This window comes from Silene latifolia, chromosome 4 (assembly GCF_048544455.1).
Source record: "Silene latifolia isolate original U9 population chromosome 4, ASM4854445v1, whole genome shotgun sequence".
In the NCBI taxonomy this organism is placed as follows: domain Eukaryota; kingdom Viridiplantae; phylum Streptophyta; class Magnoliopsida; order Caryophyllales; family Caryophyllaceae; genus Silene; species Silene latifolia.
The window spans coordinates 19,835,807-19,861,922 of NC_133529.1; the positions used below are offsets into that span (position 1 = coordinate 19,835,807).

Genomic DNA, 26,116 nt, shown 5'->3' on the forward strand with positions numbered 1-26,116 from the left:
GACCTAGACATGCGGATACACACCACCGCACCCAAGACCCACAATTTTATAAAACCATGTGAGTACCCTAAGGAGTCCACCAAAGGGTTGGCTAGTACTTAAGCTGACCACTTACTCTCAAAATAAGTAACGAGGTCATGCCCCAACTTGGATATAAACCCACCAAGTCAGGAACACAAAGGCTATTGAGCAGGGAACATACACTTGTCAAAGACTATAAAGCCCTATCTATGATGAAGGCCGAAATACTCACCTAGGACCTAAATAAAACCAATCTAGGTCCAAGCTTGAATACTTTAGCCCACACCACACAAGACAAGTAGGACACCCACTTAACCATAAGAGGGCAAAAAGTACAACTTACCAACATAAATGCTAACATTCTATCATGTGAAAGGCTATATAAATGTCTATTCAGCAGACAATCCAACAATATCTCCAATATCAATAATAATCCAAATTCCAGCTAACTAACAGTACCATAATCCATGAGAATAAGCTAAAATGGCAAAGAGGCAACAAGACAAGAAGACTGAAGTATAATGCAACCAATTCATCCAACAACCAACATGTGAAATGATAATTACAAATATCAAGGCATAACATGAAACCTCCAATAACAACCAATCTCACCTCAAAGACAAACCCTCGACCCGAGTCCCGCGACGGGTCATCGGTCAAATCGAGGCTGACTGGTTTAAACCTAGTTTGACCAAACTCGTTCGGTCAATCTGGCCCAGCTCAGAGTCTTGGCCTACTTTGGCCCAAATCACAAAATTTTATCGCAATAAATGAGGGTGTCACAGTAACGAAAGTAACACATTATCAATCACCTAAACACTTAACAAACACCAAACACAACATCAATTACTAATGTGACATTAAATCGTCGAGTAACTCGGAATAGTTACCTTAAGCTAGAAAAAGGCAAATAATAACTTGAGAAAGCTTCTAAAACCCAAAATTACTCTTCATCTTCAACCACATATGAGCCACCTAAAATAATTATGTGAAAGGACGATATTAACGAATTATCGTTATATAAAATAAGAGACGGTTATTTAATTATATTTTAAATGACCCAAGCCTACACTACGAGCACCCATAGCCACGGCTCTTGGACCGTCTGAGCAGTCCTAAACGCAACTTCACGAGCAGCCATACCCGGCCTCACAACCCGCCACCACACAGCCCATATCAGCTCAGTTTTCAGACGGAAATAAGAAAGTTGGCTCAAACCACCAACCAAACAATGACCAAAACCAAGTATAAGACTATCTCACAGCCCCCTTTTTACAATTAGACACAATACAATCGCAGTTAAAATCCCAAATAGCATCCCAAAACAATCCCTACATGTCAGCATACACCGTCTTAAATATACCACTTACTAGCTAGCATCCCAAATGATCCCTAGAGGTCAGTATACACCGTCTCAATCATCTCCACATATCAGTATACACCGTCTCAACTATACAACTGACTAATTAACATCCATAATGATCCCTATATATAATTATACACCGTCTCAACTATAAAACAGACTAACCAGCATTCTAAATAAACATATTTTACAAGTAATATTGAGTAACCTATCATTGTTACCTTTTTCCGATTGAACTAATCATTTATGACTAACAAATCTTCTACCAGCCCGTCTATCTTAGCATCTACAACTGTCTTATAATAAATAAAGCCGAAAGTATAAATTGGGTTTGTAGAAATACATAACGAAAATGAATGTTACTTACATCGGAATGACGAGAACGACGAGAGGAGCGCTATGGAACAAAAATAGTTGAAAACGGATAAGGAACGAAGCACCGACGTCGATTAACAAATCAAATTTTGGAAAGGACAGAGAACTCGCCAGCAGAAGAAAACAAAGAACAAAGAAGAAGAAAAGAGACGTGCGTTTTTACGAAATGAGACAACGACACCTTTTTCGCTATTTATTATACGTATCTTTCTTCATCGTTAAGTAATTTCGCTCGTTTTTAAAACCGTCTTGAGTTAATAAAATCGGTTTTAGTAAAAGTTTCAGTAATAAAACGGAATCAATAATAAATAAATTTAGTGAGTGAAAATAAAATAAACTCAGCTAGTTAACGTAAATAATACAATATCGCTTGAATCGAATTATTAGCGATTTTTACGAAACTAACGGATATTAATAAAAATTGCTAATTTAGTGAAATAAGCTCAAAATAGCTAATTGGACAGTTTTGTTCCCAAAATCCATCTCGGGTTCACTTAAAACAACTTTCATAAGGACTCGTAAAGAAACGGAAATTATTAAATAAATAAACTCGAACTAACTTCAATAAACTTATTAATGATTATTAAAATTAACGTATCGAATTATGATGAAATTAATTAATTAGCTAAGCATATATATATATAAATCGTTAAATGATGTAATTAAATTCAAAATAGCAATTAAAAGAATTTTATCCAACTTAATAAAATACGGGGTGTTACACATACGGTTTCATCTTCAATGTAAGACGAGTCAAATTCGGAAAGGCCGTGAATGTGTCGAGCACATTAAATTGTAGCTCGTTAAAAATAACACGTTCACCCTGAAATTCAATAATTGCTTCTTGTAATCTAACCGGTTTATCACAAAAGGAGAATGTGGATGACTTTGGAACACGAGCAAAAAAGTAATCTAATTTCGGGGCATCAATAATAACCACTTTATTATTACTAGGATTATATGAAGCAAATAAATCCACCGACAATCGTTTCAAATTAGGGCTCGAACAATGAACAAAAAGGGGATCGTTCGCAGTAAACCTAACCATGAAAGACAATTCCTCGAGCAAAGGACAAACCTCAATTAATTTACTCAACCATTCGCATTTCCATGGAAGGATATGTATGTCCAACTTGTTCAAATGAGGTAACGGAATTAATTGAAGGTTATTGGTACAAAACCCGCACCTCAATTTGATCGACACCAACGAAGTCGTTTGAAAAATACAAGCCACTGCCCGGTGTGTGTGGAGACTAACACTTTCGGGCAATGCTAAATTAAGGTGACGAACCTTTCGTTCACAAATTTGATGAATCCATCGATCGAGTAAAAAATGGCGATCATTTAGCGGATCAAAACCTCCCTGAATTTGGAGAGTGAAAGTATGAATGAAAGGTGAGGCAAGTTTGTCCATGATTCGATCAAAAGTAATGAACGAACCAACGGTAAGATTGTCGACGCAGACGGAGTTTATGTTAGAATGTAAATATCTTATGCCCTTATTTTAGGAGATATGATTGTATATTTTGTTATACATATCTTGTAGGTTTAGTTAAGTTGTTATTTGTTACCTAATATTTAGGATAGCAAAAGATATGATTAGGGCAAGTTATGAGTATATATGTAAACCTATGTACGTTGCTTTTTTCATCAATGAGAATTCTGTTCTTCTCAATTCCAAACTTTCACATGGTATCGTGAGCAGTAAAAAAAAAACAAACAAACGATCCTGATATTGTCTTCTAAGTCGACCAAAGTATGACTGGAGACGATAAATCAAAAGGTAACGATAAATTGAAAGGTAGCATGGGAAGTCCAAAGACAATTCCCACAACTTCACCACTGTTCTTACATCCTTCGGATAATCCGAATTTAATGGTTACGCAAATTATTTTCAACGGAAACAATTATGATCTTTGGGCAGAGGCCGTCAAAAACGGTCTTGATGCAAAAAACAAATTGGCGTTCATTGAAGGGAAAGTAAAGAAGCCGATTTGTAATGATGAAGAAGAAAGTATTGAATCCGTCGCATGGAGACAATGTAATGCTATGATTAGGGCATGGTTTCGGAATGTAATCGATCCGAAATTACACCCAAGCATTACGTTTTCAGTATCGGTTCAAGAGATTTGGGAAGAACTCCGTGATAGGTATTCAGTGGGTAATGCGCCTAGAGTGCACCAACTAAAGCATGAACTTAATGAGTGCAAACAGGGATCCGACTCGGTTGTCGAATACTACACACGGCTCAAAACCATTTGGGATGAGCTAGGAAATTATAGCAAGGCCAAGGAATGCACATGTGGAGCAGCGACTTCGATCATTAAGGAGAAAGAAGAAGAAAAGGTTCACCAATTTTTAATGGGTTTGGAGTCGACATTATACGGAAATATTCGAACAAATCTATTAATGGAGGAACCCATCGCCACTCTCACCCATGCGTATGGCATAGTGTTAAGGGAAGAACGTCATGCTTCCATGACCAAAGTCAAGGAAGAGCGAGTAGATGCGGCAATGGCGACTCGAGTCAATACAACAAGAGGAAGAAGCATCGATGATGAACCATATGTACCACCACAGTGTACTCACTGTAAAAAGTACTACCATACCGAGGAGAACTGCTATGACAAACATGGATACGAAGTAGTCAAAGCAAGAGAGCATGGCGGTAGTAGGAGATGTTGGGAAATGTGTCCTCAACAATAGTGCGATCACATGATTTAAATATCATTATTAAATCTCATTTTAAGAATACATGTGGGATGTAATATTTTACAGTCAACTGGTCCACACATATCGGTAATGATTGGCTGACTAGAGTTTGACATTACGCCGTGCGACGATGGTGATCCGTTGATCCCCTTAGGTCATACCTATAGGGAAATACTCTTAATTGATTATTTAATTAATCGTATACCGATACGAGTTAATTAAATTGCTTAAAATTGACGGATGATTTTGTGAGTATAATTTACGTATCTTATTGTAAATATGATTAAATGAGACACGGTCTAAGTAATCGAATTATTTTATTACTTAGATGAAATTATTGTTTACAGAAACAATTGAAACGGAATGAATAAATTATTATAAATACAGAATGTTGTAGTTTATAATTTGGAAATATTTTTGGTACAAGTAATTACGAATTACTAGTCGATTTTGTAAATGACATATTTTATGAGTATGTTGATTTTTAATATGTTAAAAATACATTACATTGTGACATGTCATGTAACATGTTACATGTGACAAATTTGACAAATGACAAAATAAAATGGATTCTCCATTTTATGCTTAAAACCGAAAATGAGGAGGGAGTGTAAGATATGTATTGTGTTTTTATCTTGAGTGGAAAACACAATTATCATATCTAAGTAGTAGCCATGCATGTAACACCCAGGATATTTAAGAGCATTGTTGACCGTTAATGTTGACCAAACAGACCTTAGGGATGAATGGGTGAGGGATCAGACTTGTATCATGAGGTTTACAGGATTGCTTACTCGACCTAGTTGAGGCTACTCGGCCGAGTATCCCCGATACTCGACCGAGTAGAGCCTACTCGGCCGAGTACTCTTGTACTCGACCGAGTATGGCTGCTGTCGACACGTTAATATAAACGCAAGTTCGCGAGATTCATTTCATTTCTCATTTCTTCGACAGTTCCTCTTTCTCTAACCCTAGCCTACCTCTCTCCCCTATCACCCCATATCTTCACACTCTAATAGAGTTAGCTTAAACCTCCGCCATAGGAATGTCGGGAATCGCAGAGGAAGGATGACGTGGGTGGTGGCCGTCTATGTCATCGTCGATGTGTGATGTTAGGTGAGTTTCTGCCTTGTGTTCTTTTGAGTGATTCTTTGAGTATAGTTGTGTAATAGGAGATGATTATCATTGTTAGGTTGCTTATTGGAGTCGTGCGTGGTCAGAAATGGAAGTCTTGCATGCTTTGCGATGAGGTAGGGTTTCCCTACTCAGTTTACTGTTAATTGATTTAGGATTGTGATTGCACTGTGTATGATTGTTATCTGCTGATCATCGGAGGTTGGGTGTTGTGGTGACGGTGTGGATGTGGTTGTGTTGTGATGGTGGTGGAGTCACTTGCGGGAGTGACTTCACACCCTAGTTCGCCCTCCGTGGAACCCGCCACGGGAGGGGATATGCACATTAAGGGACAGGGATTATTAGTCGCTCGTTGATGGGCTGGACTAGGTGGGATGGGCTGCGGTCACCCATCGGCGGCGAGGATTACCCGTTGCGATGGGTAATGGCGGGGCTACACCCTTCGGGGTGTAGTCGATTCTTGTCTTGAGTCATGAGACCGGGATGGAGGATGATCACTGTTTATATTGTTGTTACGTCTTACACTTGATTAGTCAAGATCGACCCGTTGTTGTTGTTTTGTGAAACCTGCGGTGATCCATTCGGGGATGGTGAGCATTGGCTTAGCAGTTTGTTGATTGTGGCTTTCTTTGGGATTGGAGGGATCGAGTCATCACGCTACCGTTCTAGAGAGGCAGTGTCATTAGTGTTATGGTTGTACCTTTATTATAAAGACATTGTATTAAGTTGTATTGTATGAGACATGTTAATAATATATGATTGTTCTTTAGTTGTCTAATTTGATCTACTCCCTCGGGAAACCGAGATGGTGACACCGTCTTACACTGGAATGGTCCTTGGTAAGGCATTTTGGTGTGCGGGGGTGTTACAAAGTTGTATCAGAGCCGACGATTTTGGAACCTGAACCAATGAATCTAATGAATATAGGGTGTCAATTAAAATGAACCTGGTGTATGTACGTTGGGAGCCCCAGCCGATGCTAGATTTTGGGTGAGTAGGCGCCCTCATTCCAAAATCATGGCCCCATCGGACTTAAGCTAGACACGGAAAAGGGTAGTTAGTGAGAGTCGTTGATTTCTTGGTAATGATTGTTGTGTGTATCTATTATTAGGGTGATACGTGTTTTGATGTATGTGTGGAAAAGTTGAAGTGAGCGATGGAATTGTTGTAATGTGAGATCGGCGATAAGGTAACCTATTTGTTTCACGATGAATGTGTTGTGTGTTGAATTACTGCGTTGTAAATGTGATTAAGGTGTATGTCTGGTGATTAGCAGAATTAGAGATGATGTGATATAGAGCTAAACCTTGTAGGTACCGTAATTAGATTGTTGACATATGCCATATGGGTACAGGATAATAGTTTCTTGGCATAGTGAGGAATGAAGGTAGGAGTGATGATTGTTTGATGATGGATGTACAGATATACGTGTTGTTATGTGTTTATGTGGTAGAAATCAGCTTTAATAGTGACAAGCCGGTTGCACGGAACTCCGAACGATATTATTTGATTTTTTGCAGGAACAATGAAAAGTTACGACTTCTTCTTTGTTTTCGGAAAACTCGACCGAGTAGATGAGTGTACTCGACCGAGTAGACCATACTCGGCCGAGTATACAGCTACACAACCGAGTGCCCGTTTTGTGAGAATATTAATCGCTTCTGTTCTTCAAAACTCGACCGAGTAAGAAAGGTACTCGACCGAGTAGTGGACACTCGGCCGAGTATCCTAAATACTCGACCGAGTACTCGACACTCGGCCGAGTATTCCCAATACTCGACCGAGTATTGCTGTAGCAGGACTTATGCGGGTTATACAAAAACCCTATTTTTGTCCCTTTCTTCCTTATTTCCGCCTCCCATCTTTCTTTTCCTTCTCTCTAAAAACTCCATATCCTACCTTCCTCAAGCTTTTGGGTAAAATTTGGGTATTCCACTTGTTCTTGCTTGCCTCAAACCAGTTTAAGGTAAGGTTTAAACTCAATTTTTCTCACTTGTTTTCAAAATTTTGGTATAATAGTATGCTATATCTCGATTTCCTTGCTAAAACAATGGATATTTAGTCTTTAATTTGTTGATTCTTGGATTCAACTGTATTGTTTCTGAAATCTTCCTTGCTAAACCAATCTTGTGTATGCCTTGATTGATTAAGTTCATGGGTTAAAACTCAATTTCTGAAATCTAGGTTTAGCAAAAAAAAAAAAAAAAAAAAAAAAAAAAAAAAAAAAAAACGAATTGTTTCTGAAATCTTCTGGTTGTTGATGATTATTCCCTAATTTGAAACCAATTAAAGCTTGTAATCATATAAATTGTAAGGTAATTGGTGATTTTCTGATAAATTGTCTTAAAAGTATGGTTTTAAAATCGTTTTACAATTGAAAACAAATCCAGTCTTTTTGCGCTAAGAATTTTGTGTCAATCCCCTGTTAAAGAATTGTTCTCTTGCAGTATGGTGAAAACCAGAGGCTTACCCAACAAAAGAACTCATACTAATGTTCAGCTTGAGACTGAGTCAGGTCCACCCAAAGATCGAACCGGTAGTTCCGCCGGTGGAGGCACATCCATCGGTAATTTTCTCCGATTACAATCATCGTAAGGCTTTTGTGGCTCTTATGCGTCGTCCTTTTCGCCCCACCCGTTGTGTTAACCCTAGTATCCTTGAGACTTTGGGGATCAAGGAGGACATATTTCATATTTTCAAGATTTTGGGCATGGAGGGGTTATATCGTCTGAGAAAGAAATCCTACCCCCACTTGACCTTAGAGTTTTTGAGCTCTTTTGTTTATGATAAGAAGGGAAAGATTGTCTCTTTTCGTCTCATGAATGAGGATCATGAGCTTACCCTGGACGAGTTGGCTGACCATTTGGGATTAGAGGCCGAGGAGGATGATTACCTTAGTGATGTGGCCAAGAATAGTGGTGCACCCCTTTACCTTCCTTATTTGACTGGTAGACATGCCCCTAGTGCCAGTGCCATGCATATTAATGATGTTCAGCACGTTTCCCTTCGTATGTTTCTGAGGATGATGACTTGTTTGTTATACTCGAGAGATGATGTGAGCAAGCTTAATTCTCATGAGGTCATGTTACTTATGTCTTACCTCAACCTACACCGTCGAAACCATTCTACTACAAAGTGCCCTGGTGTAGTGTGCTCTAGTCTTGAGCGCATGGCACAGATCCGAGACCCGACACATTGCTGCGGGCCATAGTGACCCGCCTAGCTCGGCCTTTGACAGATTTTGAGGCCCCACCTCCTGAGAGGAATGAGTATGTTGAGATTGTGCCTACCATGGACGCTCAGTACTGGTGTCAGAACCGATGGTTGAGGAGGATGGATGATGGATCGTATGCCTGGAGAGTAAGGGGAACTATGTGGATGGTGCTTCCGGACCCAACTCATCTCCCTGTTGTTGATCATTTGGCTGAGTGGGTCACTTGTGCCATTCCTAGACCTGAGCCCCAGTCCTATCTCATTGACCCGCGGATTCTCCCGGACCTCCCCGAGCCTGTCACGATGCACGAGGGACGGCGAAGAGCACCTCCCCACCTCGGGAGAGTCACGGAGTGAGGCGATCTAGGCCGACCCGGTTGTATCCGAGCCCTCTTACTCTACTCCCGACTCCTATCCTTCTTGCTACCCTTACCAGTGTCGCCCTACCCCACGATGCATGATCCCGAGATGCGGCCGCATGAGTTGGCCGAGCGGATCTCCTCTACTTTGGTGCTCCGCAACCTACATGAGATGACCCTTAACCAGGGCATAGGGACTCGATTAGCACAGGCTGTCTGTGGAGGGGACCGGGGTGGATACGGGGGTATTTCACGGCTATGGAGTTGACCCGAGTTCTCGGAGACCTCCGGAGGAGACCGAGTTTGGCTACCTCGCGGGACCATGGGGGAGCCAACTCGCGATCGATTAGGAGGGGACTACTCGGCAGCAGCAGCAGCGGGCTTTCCAGAGCATGGAGTTCAGTGCGGTACTTGGGCGCGGTGGTGATGATGACATGGAGGAGGGTCCTCGTTATTGATCTTATGTTGTTAGACTATTTGGTTTGATTTCTTTGAGGTTGGATTTATTTGGTTGTGATGGATTTGTTTCGTTGCGTTGGATTTCGTACTTTTATTTTGGATATTTCTTTCGGGATTTATTATCCATTGCTGGATGACTGTACTCGGCCATAAGGCCGTTATTTACTTAATTATCGTATGGAGACGTGTTGAATGTTGTGTATGTTAGGAATTGGTTGTGTTTAATATTGCTGTGAAGAATTTGATGCAGGTTGACGGTGAATACTCTAAGTAATGTCGTCAAAAGCTCTCTGGATGTGGTAATTCGACCGAGCATAGTTACTACTCGACCGAGTAGAGCTTACTCGGCCGAGTATACACATATACTCGACCGAGTAGAGCTTACTCGACCGAGTAGCCTTTCACATTCGGCCGAATATTGCTGAAACAGAGAACTGAAGGGAAATAGCTAAGTGAATTGCATAAGTTATGTGATAATTGTATGAAAGAGTTGTTAATACCTTATTTTGCTATTTTGTACAATAACATGTTCCACAGATGGATTATGATCGTATCACGGATACGTGATTGTTGGAATAGGCTATGAATTAGTGGATGTTTCGCGGTATAACATTGGTGCGTTACTAGAATCTTAAATTATTTGGGGGGGGGGGAATAACTGTGTCATTAAAGCATATGAAAGGTAATACCATACTCATATAGCGGGGTAGTTGAAACAAGTTTTATGCGTATATATATATATATTTGGTTACAGTGATAATCGCCTCAACGGGTTACGCATCCAGCTGCTATTTCTTATTAATTCCATATTTTTATTGTTATACACTACTTGGTTGCTGAAACATTTTGTCTTTATAAGCCACAAGTATGTAATGTCATAAAGTAAGTTGTGCTAAAAGAGGGAGATGGTCGCGGTTGTGTTTCATTTTGTTTGTTGTTTTGTTTTGAGTCGGGGTGACGACTTTTGTGGTGACTTCTATAATTCCTTGGTGTTGTTATATGTGGTTAGTATAGTCTTGTAGCGTAGTGTTGTGCTTTGTTTTATAGTGCAGTGTGCCGTCATGAAATACTTTTGGCTTTGGGCACGGGAAGTGGCTAGTGGTGAACTTCGGGGACGAAGTTCCTTTAAGAGGGGAAGAGTAATGTCGCGGAATTAAGCATTTAATTATGTGAAATATGTATTTAGTTATACCTATGATTTTGGAATCACATGTATGTTAGGCATGTTAATATTCGGAATTTACGTTCATGTTTCCTTGAAGCTGTAGACATGTTGTATTCAAGTAAGATGAAGGTTATACTATGCACGGGTGTCTCAACTCAATTTTTTTTATGATAATTGATATAAGTGTACAGATCGTAGTGGTTTACAATTGTGTATGGTTTGCATTTGTATGTTGATATGTTGGTATGGTTGAGTGTTGTCTGGTGTATTGCTTCGCTTTTGTGTATGGTTGATAGTAGTTGTGTCGCGTTTGGCAAAAGAATGCATGTGAGTTCACTAATTTCCGTAAGAGTATGTGAAAGTTGGTGAGTAGTATTGTTTGGAGGGGTAGCTGGGGATAGGTGATTGTGTTTGAGTAAGATGGTAAGATGGTAATGTCAGATGGTGTAAATTTGTGCACCTTGGTGTGGGTGGTTAATGTCTTGGTACGTAAACCTGAGGAGAGTGTCGTGCGGGCTGAACTTCGGGGACGAAGTTCTTTTTAAGGGGGGAAGATTGTAACACCCAGGATATTTAAGAGCATTGTTGACCGTTAATGTTGACCAAACAGACCTTAGGGATGAATGGGTGAGGGATCAGACTTGTATCATGAGGTTTACAGGATTGCTTACTCGACCTAGTTGAGGCTACTCGGCCGAGTATCCCCGATACTCGACCGAGTAGAGCCTACTCGGCCGAGTACTCTTGTACTCGACCGAGTATGGTTGTTGTCGACACGTTAATATAAACGCAAGTTCGCGAGATTCATTTCATTTCTCATTTCTTCGACAGTTCCTCTTTCTCTAACCCTAGCCTACCTCTCTCCCCTATCACCCCATATCTTCACACTCTAATAGAGTTAGCTTAAACCTCCACCATGGGAATGTCGGGAATCGCAGAGGAAGGATGATGTGGGTGGTGGCCGTCTATGTCATCGTCGATGTGTGATGTTAGGTGAGTTTCTGCCTTGTGTTCTTTTGAGTGATTCTTTGAGTATAGTTGTGTAATAGGAGATGATTATCATTGTTAGGTTGCTTATTGGAGTCGTGCGTGGCTGTAAATGGAAGTCTTGCATGCTTTGCGATGAGGTAGGGTTTCCCTACTCAGTTTACTGTTAATTGATTTAGGATTGTGATTGCACTGTGTATGATTGTTATCTGCTGATCATCGGAGGTTGGGTGTTGTGGTGACGGTGTAGATGTGGTTGTGTTGTGATGGTGGTGGAGTCACTTGCGGGAGTGACTTCACACCCTAGTTCGCCCTCCGTGGAACCCGCCACGGGAGGGGATGTGCACATTAAGGGACAGGGATTATTAGTCGCTCGTTGATGAGCTGGACTAGGTGGGATGGGCTGCGGTCACCCACTGGCGGCGAGGATTACTTGTTGCGATGGGTAATCTGGCAGGGCTACACCCTTCGGGGTGTAGTCGGTTACTGTGCGAGGTCATGAGACTGGGATGGAGGATGATCAGCTGTTTATATTGTTGTTCTGTCTTACACTTGATTAGTCAGTACTGACCCCGTTGTTGTTGTTTTGTGAAACCTGCGGTGATCCATTCGGGGATGGTGAGCAGTTGGCTTAGCAGGTTTGTTGATTGTGGCTGCTGGGATTGGAGGGATCGAGTCATCACGCTACCGTTCTAGAGAGCCAGTGTCATTAGTGTTATGGTTGTACCTTTATTATAAAGACATTGTATTAAGTTGTATTGTATGAGACATGTTAATAATATATGATTGTTCTTTAGTTGTCTAATTTGATCTACTCCCTCGGGAAACCGAGATGGTGACACCGTCTTACACTGGAATGGTCCTTGGTAAGGCATTTTGGTGTGCGGGGGTGTTACAATGCACACCTACCTTTTGAGAAGAGCAAAAATGAAAGGCATTGGGCATGCTACCCAAGGCCATTTTTTCGGCCATTCCACAAGAAAAGAAAAAAGAGTTTTTCTCTTACATATTATTATTATTCATTCCTTTCACAATATAATTTTCTAGTGTAAGAAAATGCATAATCTCTACAATATGTGATTTTTCTAGAGAAATAAAATCTCATATACTCCCTCTTGACCGACTAATTCAAGAGCCAAAATACAATTTATTTTGTGTCAATTTTATAGTAAAACTAATATTATTACTAGATCTAAATAATATTGGTTAATTATGAGTTTCCTTGGGTATATGCTTTTGGGTGGGATTCTATACTTGAATCTTGTTCATCCATAAGGAAAGCTCAAGAACAAGTGAGTAGGTGAACTCACTTGTGCCCTTATCCGAAAATCACAATGTAAGATGATGGTTTCTTCTTTATATTGTTTATTAGTTTGCATGCATAAGATCCACCATTTAATTTTATGACAATTAAATTAAAACATATATGAATATGTTGAGTATATAGATCTTCTTTTCCTTCAATCGGTATCAAGAGCCATGGTTGTTTGCATGCAAATCGGTTAAAAGTTTTTCCGAGTTATAAAGATTAACATATAAAACTTGTAAAATTTGTGTTATTATGATATATCACGAAATTAATTCATGCATGTTAAAATTTCTGGTCCTAAAATGTTTTAGTATATTTTGGTTAAATTTACGGATTTTTATTGTTCATATTATACAATAATGGCATTTAAATGTGATTATATGAGTAAAAAATGTCATTTTCGGTCTAAAATTAGCTATACTTCAAATTTTCCAGTGATTTTTGGATATGTTGTCACATATATTATTTTGAGATAACCTGTAAATTTTCATAATTTTTGGACTTGTTATGCTCGAAAAATGGATTTTTCATTATTAAATTCGGATTTAGGTGAAAAATAGGTTAATATGAGATAAATTTCGAATCTGGTCATGGAAATTTAGTATGTTGTCACATGAAATTTTACAAGATGTGTGTAAAATAATGGGCTATAGTGAAGTCTTTTTGCATGATTTATGGATTTTTGAAGAAAAATAGCATAAATAGTGACATTATTAATGAAAAATTAATAAAACATAATCTATGACTAAGGAAAAACGTTATATGTTGCATTTTATTATCTTTTTCAGATCTAAAATTGAAAAGTTAATGAATATAATTTTTCCATGTTTTTATGATTATTTTAGTTAAAACCGATAAACCGCAACATTGTTTTTCCGGAAAAAATTTTGAAATTTTTAACCTAAGTTTTAGAAAATTATGAGTGTCATGGTATTTTTCCAGAATGTTCATGAGTTTAAATTTCAAATTTTGAATTTATTTGAAATTTTGTGATTTATTTGAAGTTTATAGCTTATTTTTGTAATTTTTTAGTCCATTAATGAACAATTTTATAAATATGAGTTAATTATGGTCAAATTATTAAGGAAGACTAAATTTTGAGTCCTAAGAGGTTAGGGTAATTAACTTATGCATAAATATGAATTTATGTAATTTTTTGTGATTGTAAAATTTGAAATCACGCAAATCCGTAAAAATCGAGTAATATACGATATTGGCTAATTAAAGGCGATTTAGCATAAAATTGGGCATGTTCATACATATTATAATGCTGCATTTTCTTTATGATTGTCATAATTTTAATTTATGTAATTTTGAATTATGTAATTTTACTTAGTATGGCCTTAGATTTTAATTGGTATTTCCCGAAATGTATGGGAATATCGATTCGGTTGTAATTTTATTGTGATCTCGTATCACCGTTTTGTAATTTAATAGATTTATTTTATTTTAGTTACAAATGTATAATAGGAAATTATGTAATTTATTATGTAATTTAATTCATCTCGGAGTTCCCAAAGACGGATTTCTTCAAGATGGCGATACATAAAGACGGTGTTACCTCGAGATGCGTGCCACAACCGAAGTTCAAGGGACCAATGGAGTTGGTTTCCGAATATGTAATAGTTAAATAGTTTTTCTATTTTAGGAAAGGCCATACTAGGATTTATTTATTTTTATGCTTGCATTTTATTTTATGTCGCATGCATCGCTAAATCGCCATAACTAAAACATGCATCTTCTTTTATCGAGTTTATCGACCGTGTCAATTAGAATTATCGTAGTTCACCGCTTTAGTTCACTTAAAACGTGATAGATAATAAATTGACATGACCTCTCGCTAAAACAATTAATTGAGACATAGCCTTACCGAATAGTAGAAACCATGAAAACCTATTTCGCGAGGGAGTGCGCTCGGCCCCACCGGGTACAAACCTTGTTACGTAGGGGAAGTGGGTGATAAATGTCTATCCACCGAATTCATGTTGATAAGGGATGTATCGGCCACACCGTGCCCAAGTTAATGTGGGTTTGGATCATGGACACATTTATTCGAAATTTGGATTGAACTCAACAAAAGTTTTTGATAAGGGATGTATCGGCCCCACCGTGCCCTTGTCGGATGTGTTTTGGGCTAAAGATAAATGTTAATGTAATATTATCGACCAAGAGTTCTAAAAGTAGAATCGATTAAACGTTAATCCACCGAGTTATATTGATAAAGGATGTATCGGCCCCACCGTGCCTAAGTCAATATGAATTTGGGTCTTGGAATCATTTATCATAATTGGGTAGAGGTCACTATGTAAATGCTATACTTGTTTTTCAAGTATTAATAAAACGATAAATGTTAAGTTTTCCACTATTCCGTTTTTATATTGTTCTATTTCTTTACCACAATTCATATATGATATCATTTCGATTTTGATACAAATCTCCATTAAAACATCGTAACTAAAGACAAAATTTGAATTTGCTTCTAAAACCTCAAACGAACCATTGCTAAGGATCTTTTGTAAAGAGTATAGATTAAAGTTATTCATTATCAAACAGGTTTTTTGATTCTAGACTAACACATCTACTTACAATGGATTGTTTTTCATGTACTTAAATGAATTAAGTACCTTGAAGCGATAAATTGTTTTGGTAATTAGTTTTGTCAAGAATTCGTAATTGACCAAAATAACGCAACCACTTCAATGAAAGTTTTAAGACTAAAACGAACAAATGAAGAGTAATCTTCATGAATTAAATTTTGCTTCTCAAAGCAAAGACTCATTGAAATGAGTGGGAGCATTCTCTTAAACCGTTAAGATGAGGACGAGGTTCAAGAAGTAAAGATTATAATGGAATTGATACAAGGTAATGTTAAAGGTAAAGTTGTTGAGAATGACGATACTAAACCTATCAATCCCGACCGATAAGTTTCCATTGTCTTAAATGTTGGACACGAGAAAGGAAACTACCCCAAATTATTGAAGTATCAACAAGTTAGTTGTTGGACATCTAATTGAACCTTCTTCTTTAATTGTTTATTTGATTAAACATAAAATTTTGCTAGTACTACTTCGTCAATATTAGAAACCAATGGAGGTTTTCATCATTGTACTTGATACATAGGATGATTAGAATATGACGACTAGCAACAATAATGTCAAGAGATAGAGTCATTGTGTACTAAATCTAGTTTTTGGGTTTGGAGTTGTACTTAATTGTGACTATTAAGTACATAAACTCTAAATAAGAATACAAACTTGTTAAGATACAAAAGAGGTTTCACTTTTGTGACCCTATACACCACGATTTGATGTATGGCTAGCCCTTTATCAAGGTGATTATATTCTAAACCAAACTAGAATGATATATCATGAAGATGATGCAAGACTCAAATTGGTAAACCAAGATTAAACCTTAAAATTTTGGAATGATGAACGCAAAGAGTTAACGAGTACTCTTGAAACCATTAGATTGTTAATGGTATATGCGTATCTTGTATTCAAAGCAAGATATCTCGTGCCTTTTGGTTGAAAAGGAGATCGAGGTTATAAATCATTGATCCATAATAGGTTGATCATTCTCTTTTACCAACGATTTAAGTTGACCCTAATGTGAAACTTAATCAGGTAAATAGAAAAATCTTTAAAGAAGTTTAAAGAGTTAAAGAAATCACGATTTAGTCGTGATGGAATTATCAAAGTGAAGACTTTGATATAAGCCAATGGAAATGTGATCTAATATCACAAGTTAATCTCTCTTAGCACGCATTATGAAATAATGTGTGATTGGATAAGAATTCAAACGCTATTCGATAATGTTTGGACTTCGATCAAGTTACTTTGAGTTACTTGATCCTTTTGGGGATTTTATCATTTTGTCTAAATTATTTTTCCACTAAATCGAATCATATGAGATATGAAATGGTAAGGGTACCATGTTTGTAAGTTTTCACAAGAAACAAAAGCTCATTTTTCCCTCTTCAATTATCACGAGTACGACGGGTTTGCGGCTCGTGAAGCTGTCTTTCTAAAATACAAGTTTATTTTTAGAAGATAGAGTGGGAGAAATTATTCAAGAGTCACAAAGAATGCCACAGAGAATGTTATGTCGCAAGAAATTGGTCTTTCTTGGCTACATGAGACGTTTTGTGTAAGACATTATACATTGTTTCTTCAAAACCTAGGAGGTTAAATTCGTCACTTGTTAAAAATGATGAATTCATGCTACTTTTAAGAAAGTAAAGAGCTTATAACTTACAAAAGAAATTGTTTGATTCAAGTTGATTACTTCTAGAAAGTAATGAACATATGACTTACATAAGAGTGTTTAAGTCACAACTCAATACAAGGCTTAGAGCCATGAAAATCCGAAACATAAGGGCTTGATTAGTGACAAAGGGTTTTGCACTAATAAAGAGATATTTCAAAGCAAGATTGGTTGCAAAGGGTTTTGCACTAATTGAAATGATTAAGTCTATTTGGATCTTCTTAGGGATTGTGTTTCATTATGAGGATATGCATACAGCAAGTGAATCTAAAACCCACTTCTTCAATAGAAGGAATGTATTCAATACATGTCATAAGTTTTATAGATTCTTGCAATCCTAAGATAATGTGAAACTTAAGAGAGGATCTTAAGTAGGACATCAATGAGTTTGAATCAACATTTTTATCATGTGATAAAACATTTCTCGATAAGTCGAGAAGTTGTGTTTATACATGGAGTTTAGTGGCAGTTACGGAATTTTTTAATTAGTCCGATATGTGGATGACATAGTGATCATTGAGAATGATTTAAGACTTTTGGAGTATTATAATACATCTTGAATATCCGGATTTATGAAGATAAATCCACATGATATTAGCGTCAGTAAGAAGTCTTATGTTGATAAGATTCATGACTAGTTCAATTAAATTGAACATATTTGATTGATTTCATTTGCTTCCGCTGCCGAATCAATTAAAAAGAAATGATGTATAACACTTCATATGCCTTGAGTATGATGAATTGTTTTCAAAAATCGAATTTAAGTAATCTTTACCAAGTAAGCTATAAAGATTACCCTTAAGTGCTTGCAGAAGCATTAAGGAAGTAAAGCAAAGTGTTTATGATGCAATTTTGTGTAAGGGTGTTACACAAGTGACAATTGACAATTGAGATTGCGCATGGTTTCCGACAAAACCATAATCAAAACACATTAAGATGGTTAAGATACCATTGTGGCTATGTTAATTAAGAAGTAGATTTTCTAGAATCGTTCTAGGCAATAAAGAACAATGAGAGAGATTTATAACGGAAATTGAGTACACTTCCAATCATGAGATGTGCAAGAGGATGAGTCCCGCACACTGTGAAAACAGTGGGAGCTATTCTTAGGCTAGAGGACCTATGTCTTGATTGGATCTCGACACGTACTCAGAAAGTTTTGTGATGCAAATGTATACATTACAGAGGAAAACGAGTATGTAGTAAGGTTGAGCAAGGTACAAGAAATTGATAAAACCTACTAACCAAAGCCTTCTCAAAGGCTAAACATGATGAGTCATGTCATTTCAATTAAATTGAAATGAACAACTACGTACAAGATCAAATTAGATTATAGAACATGAAATAGTAATCAGGCATTGACTATTCATGTGTGATAATCGCATTTGTCGTTCGAGTTTTATTTTAAAACTCTTTTATTATACTTTGTTACATCCAAACGGGTTGTAGAGACAACGTTGAACCCCGTTAAAGTGAACCCGGATTAACATAGTATTAGCCCATAGTCGCTTGTATGAGGTGACGTCTCGAAGTGACTAGAGTGTGATGCGATTGATGGCAAGTTCAAGTGTCATAGAGTCATGTGAGATGACTAGTCGATCACATAGGCGATTTATGTAGGAACACTTTGTCGGGCCTTATGACCGCTTATAGAGTTCTGGCAATTTATATAGCCTGGTCGTGGCGAGAGCTACTATAGTGTTCTAATGAGTCGATTCTTTTGACTAAAGACTATTCACCTAAGATGGCACGATTTGATTAACTTTGATTTGTGTTACTACGACCTTCGTAAATGGGGTCAAATGGGCATATTTTGGGTTATGATGGCTGTGGCTAGTCGAAGGGAATGAGTGCGATAGGAATTGTCCATCCCCTTGTCAGGGTTCAAACAATATCTCAGGGCCACTCGAGGAGTAATGAACTGGAAATGCGTGGCCACGCTCGGAAGGTATCTATGACAGATAAATCCGGTCAATCAGTTATTCTCCAGATCGAGGAAACCACTCTCGATATGATCACTTGCAAGTACGACCTGAAAGACACCTTGCATTGAGTGGTAGATAGTAATAGGACAAGAGAATTGGTGACGCACACTTGTCGAGGACAAGTGGGATATTGTTGGGAAATGTGTCCTCAACAATAGTGCGATCACATGATTTAAATATCATTATTAAATCTCATTTTAAGAATACATGTGGGATGTAATATTTTACAGTCAACTGGTCCACACATATCGGTAATGATTGGTTGACTAGAGTTTGACATTACTGTCGTGCGACGGTGGTGATCAGTTGATCCCCTTAGGTCATACCTATAGGGAAATACTCTTAATTGATTATTTAATTGATCGTATACCGATACGAGTTAATTAAATTGCTTAAAATTGACAGATGATTTTGTGAGTATAATTTACGTATCTTATTGTAAATATGATTAAATGAGACATGGTCTAAGTAATCGAATTATTTTATTACTTAGATGAAATTATTGTTTACAGAAACAATTGAAACGGAATGAATAAATTATTATAAATACAGAATGTTGTAGTTTATAATTTGGAAACATTTTTGGTACAAGTAATTACGAATTACTAGTCGATTTTTTAAATGACATATTTTATGAGTATGTTGATTTTTAATATGTTAAAAATACATTACATTGTGACATGTCATGTAACATGTTACATGTGACAAATTTGACAAATGACAAAATAAAATGGATTCTCCATTTTATGCTTAAAACCGAAAATGAGGAGGGAGTGTAAGATATGTATTGTGTTTTTATCTTGAGTGGAAAACACAATTATCATATCTAAGTAGTAGCCATGCACACCTACCTTTTGAGAAGAGCAAAAATGAAAGGCATTGGGCATGCTACCCAAGGCCATTTTTTCGGCCATTCCACAAGAAAAGAAAAAAGAGTTTTTCTCTTACATATTATTATTATTCATTCCTTTCACAATATAATTTTCTAGTGTAAGAAAATGCATAATCTCTACAATATGTGATTTTTCTAGAGAAATAAAATCTCATATACTCCCTCTTGACCGAATAATTCAAGAGCCAAAATACAATTTATTTTGTGTCAATTTTATAGTAAAACTAATATTATTACTAGATCTAAATAATAGTGGTTAATTATGAGTTTCCTTGGGTATATGCTTTTGGGAGGGATTCTATACTTGAATCTTGTTCATCCATAAGGAAAGCTCAAGAACAAGTGAGTAGGTGAACTCACTTGTGCCCTTAAATCCGAAAATCATAATGTAAGATGATGGTTTCTTCTTTATATTATTTATTAGTTTGCATGCATAAGATCCACCATTTAATTTTATGACAATTAAATTAAAACATATATGAATATGTTGAGTATATAGATCTTCTTTTCCTTCAGGAGAGGGGGCACTAGCAACCGTGGTGGATGTGGACGAGGCAGAGGCAGGAATCAGGGAAATCAACGAGCCAATGCCGTGGGAACTGGAGCAGGGTCGAAGGCGTCATAAGGCGTGCAACAAAATTTACCTTTCACTAGCGAAGAAATTGACAGACTGAAGATCCTGTTGAGTGCGAGTCCAGACGGTAATGATAAACTAAAAGGTATGAAGTTAACCATTAATGTTGAGTGGATGATTGATAGTGGAGCTTCCTATCATATGACGTGAAGACGAGATTTGTTAACGAATGTTTGGACAGACGATGTCTCGAAAGTGAGCTTACCAGATGGACGAGTTGTTGCAGCTAGTATACATGGGGAAGTGAGATTAAATGATAAACTCGTTTTACAGGATGTGCTATTTGTGCCAAATCTCACATGTCACCTTATTTCTGTCCAACAACTAATAAGTGAACAGAATTGTGTAATAACGTTTTATTCGGATTATTGTGATATGCAGGACCCGATTACGAAGACGATGATTGGACGGGGTGAGCATAGACATGGTGTGTACTACTATCAGTCGAAGGAGACAAGGGAGGATGATAAAGTGCGTAAAGTGACGCTGACAAAGGAAGAACGGTTGTGGCATAAACGATTAGGACATCCGTCAAAGAGTATTTTTTCCCGTTTTTCTAATTTAGTTGGATGCAATTTACATTGGAACTCGGATTTTGTTTGCGATTCATGTTGTCGAGCAAAACTTTCTCGAACCCCTTTCAAAATAAATAATAAGAAGTGCGATGTTTTATTTGGATTAATTCACTGTGATATATGGGGCAAATATCGAGTAGCAAGCTTAACACAAGCACATTATTTTTTGACCATAGTGGATGACCATAGTCGGGGCGTATGGGTTTATCTAATGAAAGACAAAAGTGAAGCAGGCGATTTTATGAAAATATTTTGTCAAATGGTTAAAACTCAATTTGATACTTGTGTTAAGAAAATTCAAAGTGACAATGGCACGGAATTATTATCCGGACCAATGCAACGATATTACAATGAAAATGGGATTAAATTTCAAACTAGTAATGTGGATACACCCCAACAAAATGGTAGAGCAGAAAGGAAACACCGTCACATATTAGAGAAGGCACGAGCCCTGCGGTTCGAAGGAGGGTTACCATTAATTTTTTGGGGAGAATGTATATTGACCGCAGCCTACCTTATAAATAGGACACCTACCCCGTTATTGGATGGGAAAACACCTTATGAGATTTTGTATCGAAAGAAACCTTGTTTTGACAACGTCAAAGTGTTTGGGTGCTTGTGCTATGCACATAATAAAGAAAAACCTCGAGACAAGTTTGGAGAGCGAGGAAAAAGGTGCATATTCATAGGTTACCCACATAGCAAGAAGAGGTGGAAGGTGTACGATTTAAAGGAAAGGCGAGTTTTTGTGTCGCGTGATGTGGTTTTTTATGAGAATGTGAGCCCTTATTTGATGCTCGAGAAGGGCGAAGAGAAACAAGGGGAGCATTTACAACGAGTGGAGCAAGATCACTTGTTCATTGAATATGAACAAAGTGACGAGACTGAGCAGGCTGACATGGGGAGTCTCGAAGCTGATGGAGTTGAAGAAGATGTGGGTACTGGTAATACGAGTGGAGGAGTGAATGAAGAGGAAGCTGGTAGTGACGCGGGGAGCACTACGCAAGTGACTGGTGGTGAGACAGAGGACGGAAGAATGGGTCGAGGAGCAAGGCAAAAGTTCGAACCATCTTGGAAAAAAGATTATTACTGTAAGTCGACAAGAATAGACACACCAATGTCAAATGCTCATCGCGAAAAATCAGCTTCTTCGTCGTCAGGTACGCGCTATCCTTTATCCAATTACGTTAGTACTAATTGTTTTTCCACTTACCATAAAGCTTTCCTAGCCAAGATTGATGCAAAAAAAGAACCCACAAATTATCACGATGTTGCGCGAAGTGAACAATGGCGGGAGGCAATGCGAAAAGAAATAGAAGCCTTGGAAAACAACAATACTTGGAGAATTGTTGATTTACCAGAAGGAAAGAAAGCGATTGGGTGCCGATGGGTGTATAAGATCAAGTACTTAGCTAATGGTGAGGTTGAAAGATACAAAGCGAGACTTGTAGCCCAAGGTTTCACTCAAGTGGAAGGAGTCGATTTTCACGAGACATATGCGCCTGTAGCCAAAATGACAAGTGTGCGTTGCATGCTCGCTATAGCCGTAATGAAGGGTTGGACAATTGAATAGCTCGACGTCAATAATGCCTTCTTACATGGTGAGCTTGATGAAGATGTATACATGAAAATACCGCAAGGATTTGAAAGAGAAAAGAAGAATAAGGTTTGCAAATTAATGAAATCTATTTATGGTTTGAAGCAAGCTTCCCGGAATTGGTTTGCAGAACTGACTGAGTCGATGAAGAGGTATGGTTTCATTCAATCCTTAGCGGACTATTCTTTGTTTACCTTTAATCAAGATGGAGTCTTTATTGGGGTACTCGTCTATGTAGACGATATGATTGTGGTTAGTAACAATAATCGAGCTTGTATGCAATTTAAAACGTTCCTTGATACGAAATTTGGTGTTAAAGACTTGGGACGTTTGAAGTTTTTCTTGGGAATCGAGGTTGCTCATGGGGCAAATGGTTTGTTTCTGAATCAACGAAAGTACGCAGTAAATATTATAGAAGAAAGTGGACAGGCCGGAGCTAGGACCGTGTACACACCCATTCAACCTCGTCATAACTTGGCACTTGCGAAAGGGAATGTTTTGAAGGACATAATGAAATATCGTAGGCTCGTGGGCAGGCTTGTGTATCTCACCATCACGAGACCGGACCTAGTTTATGCGGTACACATTTTATCTCAATTTGTTAATGAACCGAAACAGGAGCATTGGGAAGCGGCTCTTCGTGTGGTTCGTTACATCAAGAGGAATCCGAGCAAAGGTATTTTTATTCGGAAAGATGGTGACTTTTGGTTGAGAGGCTATTGTGACTCGGATTATGCAAGTTGTCCTATCACGAGGAGGTCCTTAAGTGGCTATTTTGTTTCATTGGGAAAATCACCTATCTCGTGGAGGACAAAGAAGCAGGTGACGGTGGCAAAATCCACTGCAGAGGCCGAGTATAGGGCCATGGGAGCAGCCACGAGTGAGCTGATTTGGCTCAAGTCCTTCTTAGCTTCATTCGGTATTTTCCATACAACACCTATGTCTTTATATTGCGACAATCAAGCTGCTCTTCACATTGCCAAAAACCCGGTCATTCATGATCGGACGAAGCATATAGAAATTGATTGTCATTTTGTTCGTCAACATTTAGTCACCAACACGATCAATATTTCTCATGTCAGGAGCAAAGAACAGATAGTGGATTTATTTACGAAAGCCCTTGAAGGGGAGTCTTTTGATCATTTGCAGTTCAAGTTGGGACTCGGTTTACCTCGCCTTCTAACTTGAGGGGAGTGTTAGAATGTAAATATCTTATGCCCTTATTTTAGGAGATATGATTGTATATTTTGTTATACATATCTTGTAGGTTTAGTTAAGTTGTTATTTGTTACCTAATATTTAGGATAGCAAAATATATGATTAGGGCAAGTTATGAGTATATATGTAAACCTATGTACGTTGCTTTTTTCATCAATGAGAATTCTGTTCTTCTCAATTCCAAACTTTCACAGTTTATGTGGGTCCAGAGATGATGCCATCTTCGCGATAAAGCGCTGGTTATAATGGCAGATTTGAAAGGAAGGAGGGAGATGATTTCGAGAAGAAGAGCGTCGGGGAGGGAACTCAGTCTGTCTTCTCTTGGTTCTCTGTTGTTTCTCATTGTGATCATCGAATTTTGTTTCCTCTTTCTCATAATTCGTATTGGATTCACACCTTAATTTGATATACTGCCTCCGCCAAATTATGATTGAGACAATGAGACCAAGGAAGTAACATACAAAGTAATACGGTAACTTTCATTAGTTGGGTTATTTATAATGATCTAAGGTAGGCTCCTACGTAGGATCAATATTAATTTAAGTTTCCTAATATCATATATAAATATATTTTATTATTACTTTCCTAAAATAATAATCACATAATTATATTTTTTTTTGAGTAAAAGATCAATTTCATTAATAATAATAATAATAATAATAATAATAATATGTCATACAAGAATTGCAACAAAAATTAAAATTAACTGAATACAAATTTGTAAAATACAAGAAAGACAAACTCTTCGTAAAACTAAGATCGTTATTAGATAAAAGCGCTTCTGCACACCACCCTCTAAAATACCGATGTTTCCTCATACAGCCAACTGTGGGGGATCCATAGATCTGATAATAAAGTTTTGAAAGAGAAGAATCTTGTCCGATCTCACAAATCGTAAGCAATAATCTAATATCCATTGCGGCACCATATGAGTACAGATAAGACCATTGATCTTCCACATAATTCTTGAACCTCTCAAATAGAGGGATGAATCTCACCCAGGATGAGGACAAAACTCACACAAAAGTGAGGACAAATCTACAATAAAGGAGAGGCAAGAGTTATTTGCATATAATTAATAACTATTTAGTAAGAAAAATCGAAAAAATTGGGCTTACCTCCACCAAAATTGGTAGACGGTAGCCCCTAATTGATGAACTTGAAGGTTAGGATTAGGATTTTTAAAGGATTTTAGAGAGAGATTTTTTTAGAATAGAAAACCTCACAAAATACGTATCACATAATTATATTATTATTACTACTATATGAGTATATGGTATTATTACTACTAAAACCCTTACTAATATATAGTGATACAATCTCCAACAACAGTTAGTCTTGCTGAAGACGGGTCGGAGCAAGTGACGGATAATGCCACTCACAAAACGGATAGGGGGGACAAGGTGGGGGCACCCCCATGTGCTTCCCTCTCTCCTCTATTTGGGTCATTTGTGAGAGGAAATGGTATCCGTTACTCCAAAGTGACGGATACGTGCCGTCTTCAATGAGATTTTGTGCTCCAACAATCATGTCTCCCACAATCCCATCAGTATTTTAATGTTTGGTTTGACCAATCAAAACTTGATCCGACCGAACTTGGCCCAATTTATTCAGGTGAAAACTCACTAATCTTAGACCAATCAAAACTTAAGGCAAATACATACATGTATACATCCTCTCTCTAGTTTTCTCTCCCCCTTCTCTCTAAAAAAACAAAATCCTAAATCCTCCTCCTTTGCTGCCGCCGTTCTCCTCCTTCCTCCCACCACCACCCATCAACCCCCTACCTTGTCGCCGGGGATGGGGTCTCTCAAGACCTTTCTCCGGCGACCCGTCTCCTCTCTTCCGATTAACT

General features: G+C 37.8%; 1 protein-coding gene across 1 annotated transcript; it reads left to right on the forward strand.

Annotated features, from left to right (window-relative positions):
* The first annotated feature begins 3,517 nt into the window (after window positions 1-3,517).
* LOC141651195 (uncharacterized) lies at window positions 3,518-20,911 on the forward strand. Its single transcript, XM_074458916.1, has 2 exons — window positions 3,518-4,427; window positions 20,754-20,911. Exons 1-2 carry the CDS (start codon window positions 3,518-3,520, stop codon window positions 20,909-20,911), a joined length of 1,068 nt encoding a protein of 355 aa, XP_074315017.1.
* Window positions 20,912-26,116: the final 5,205 nt, after the last annotated feature.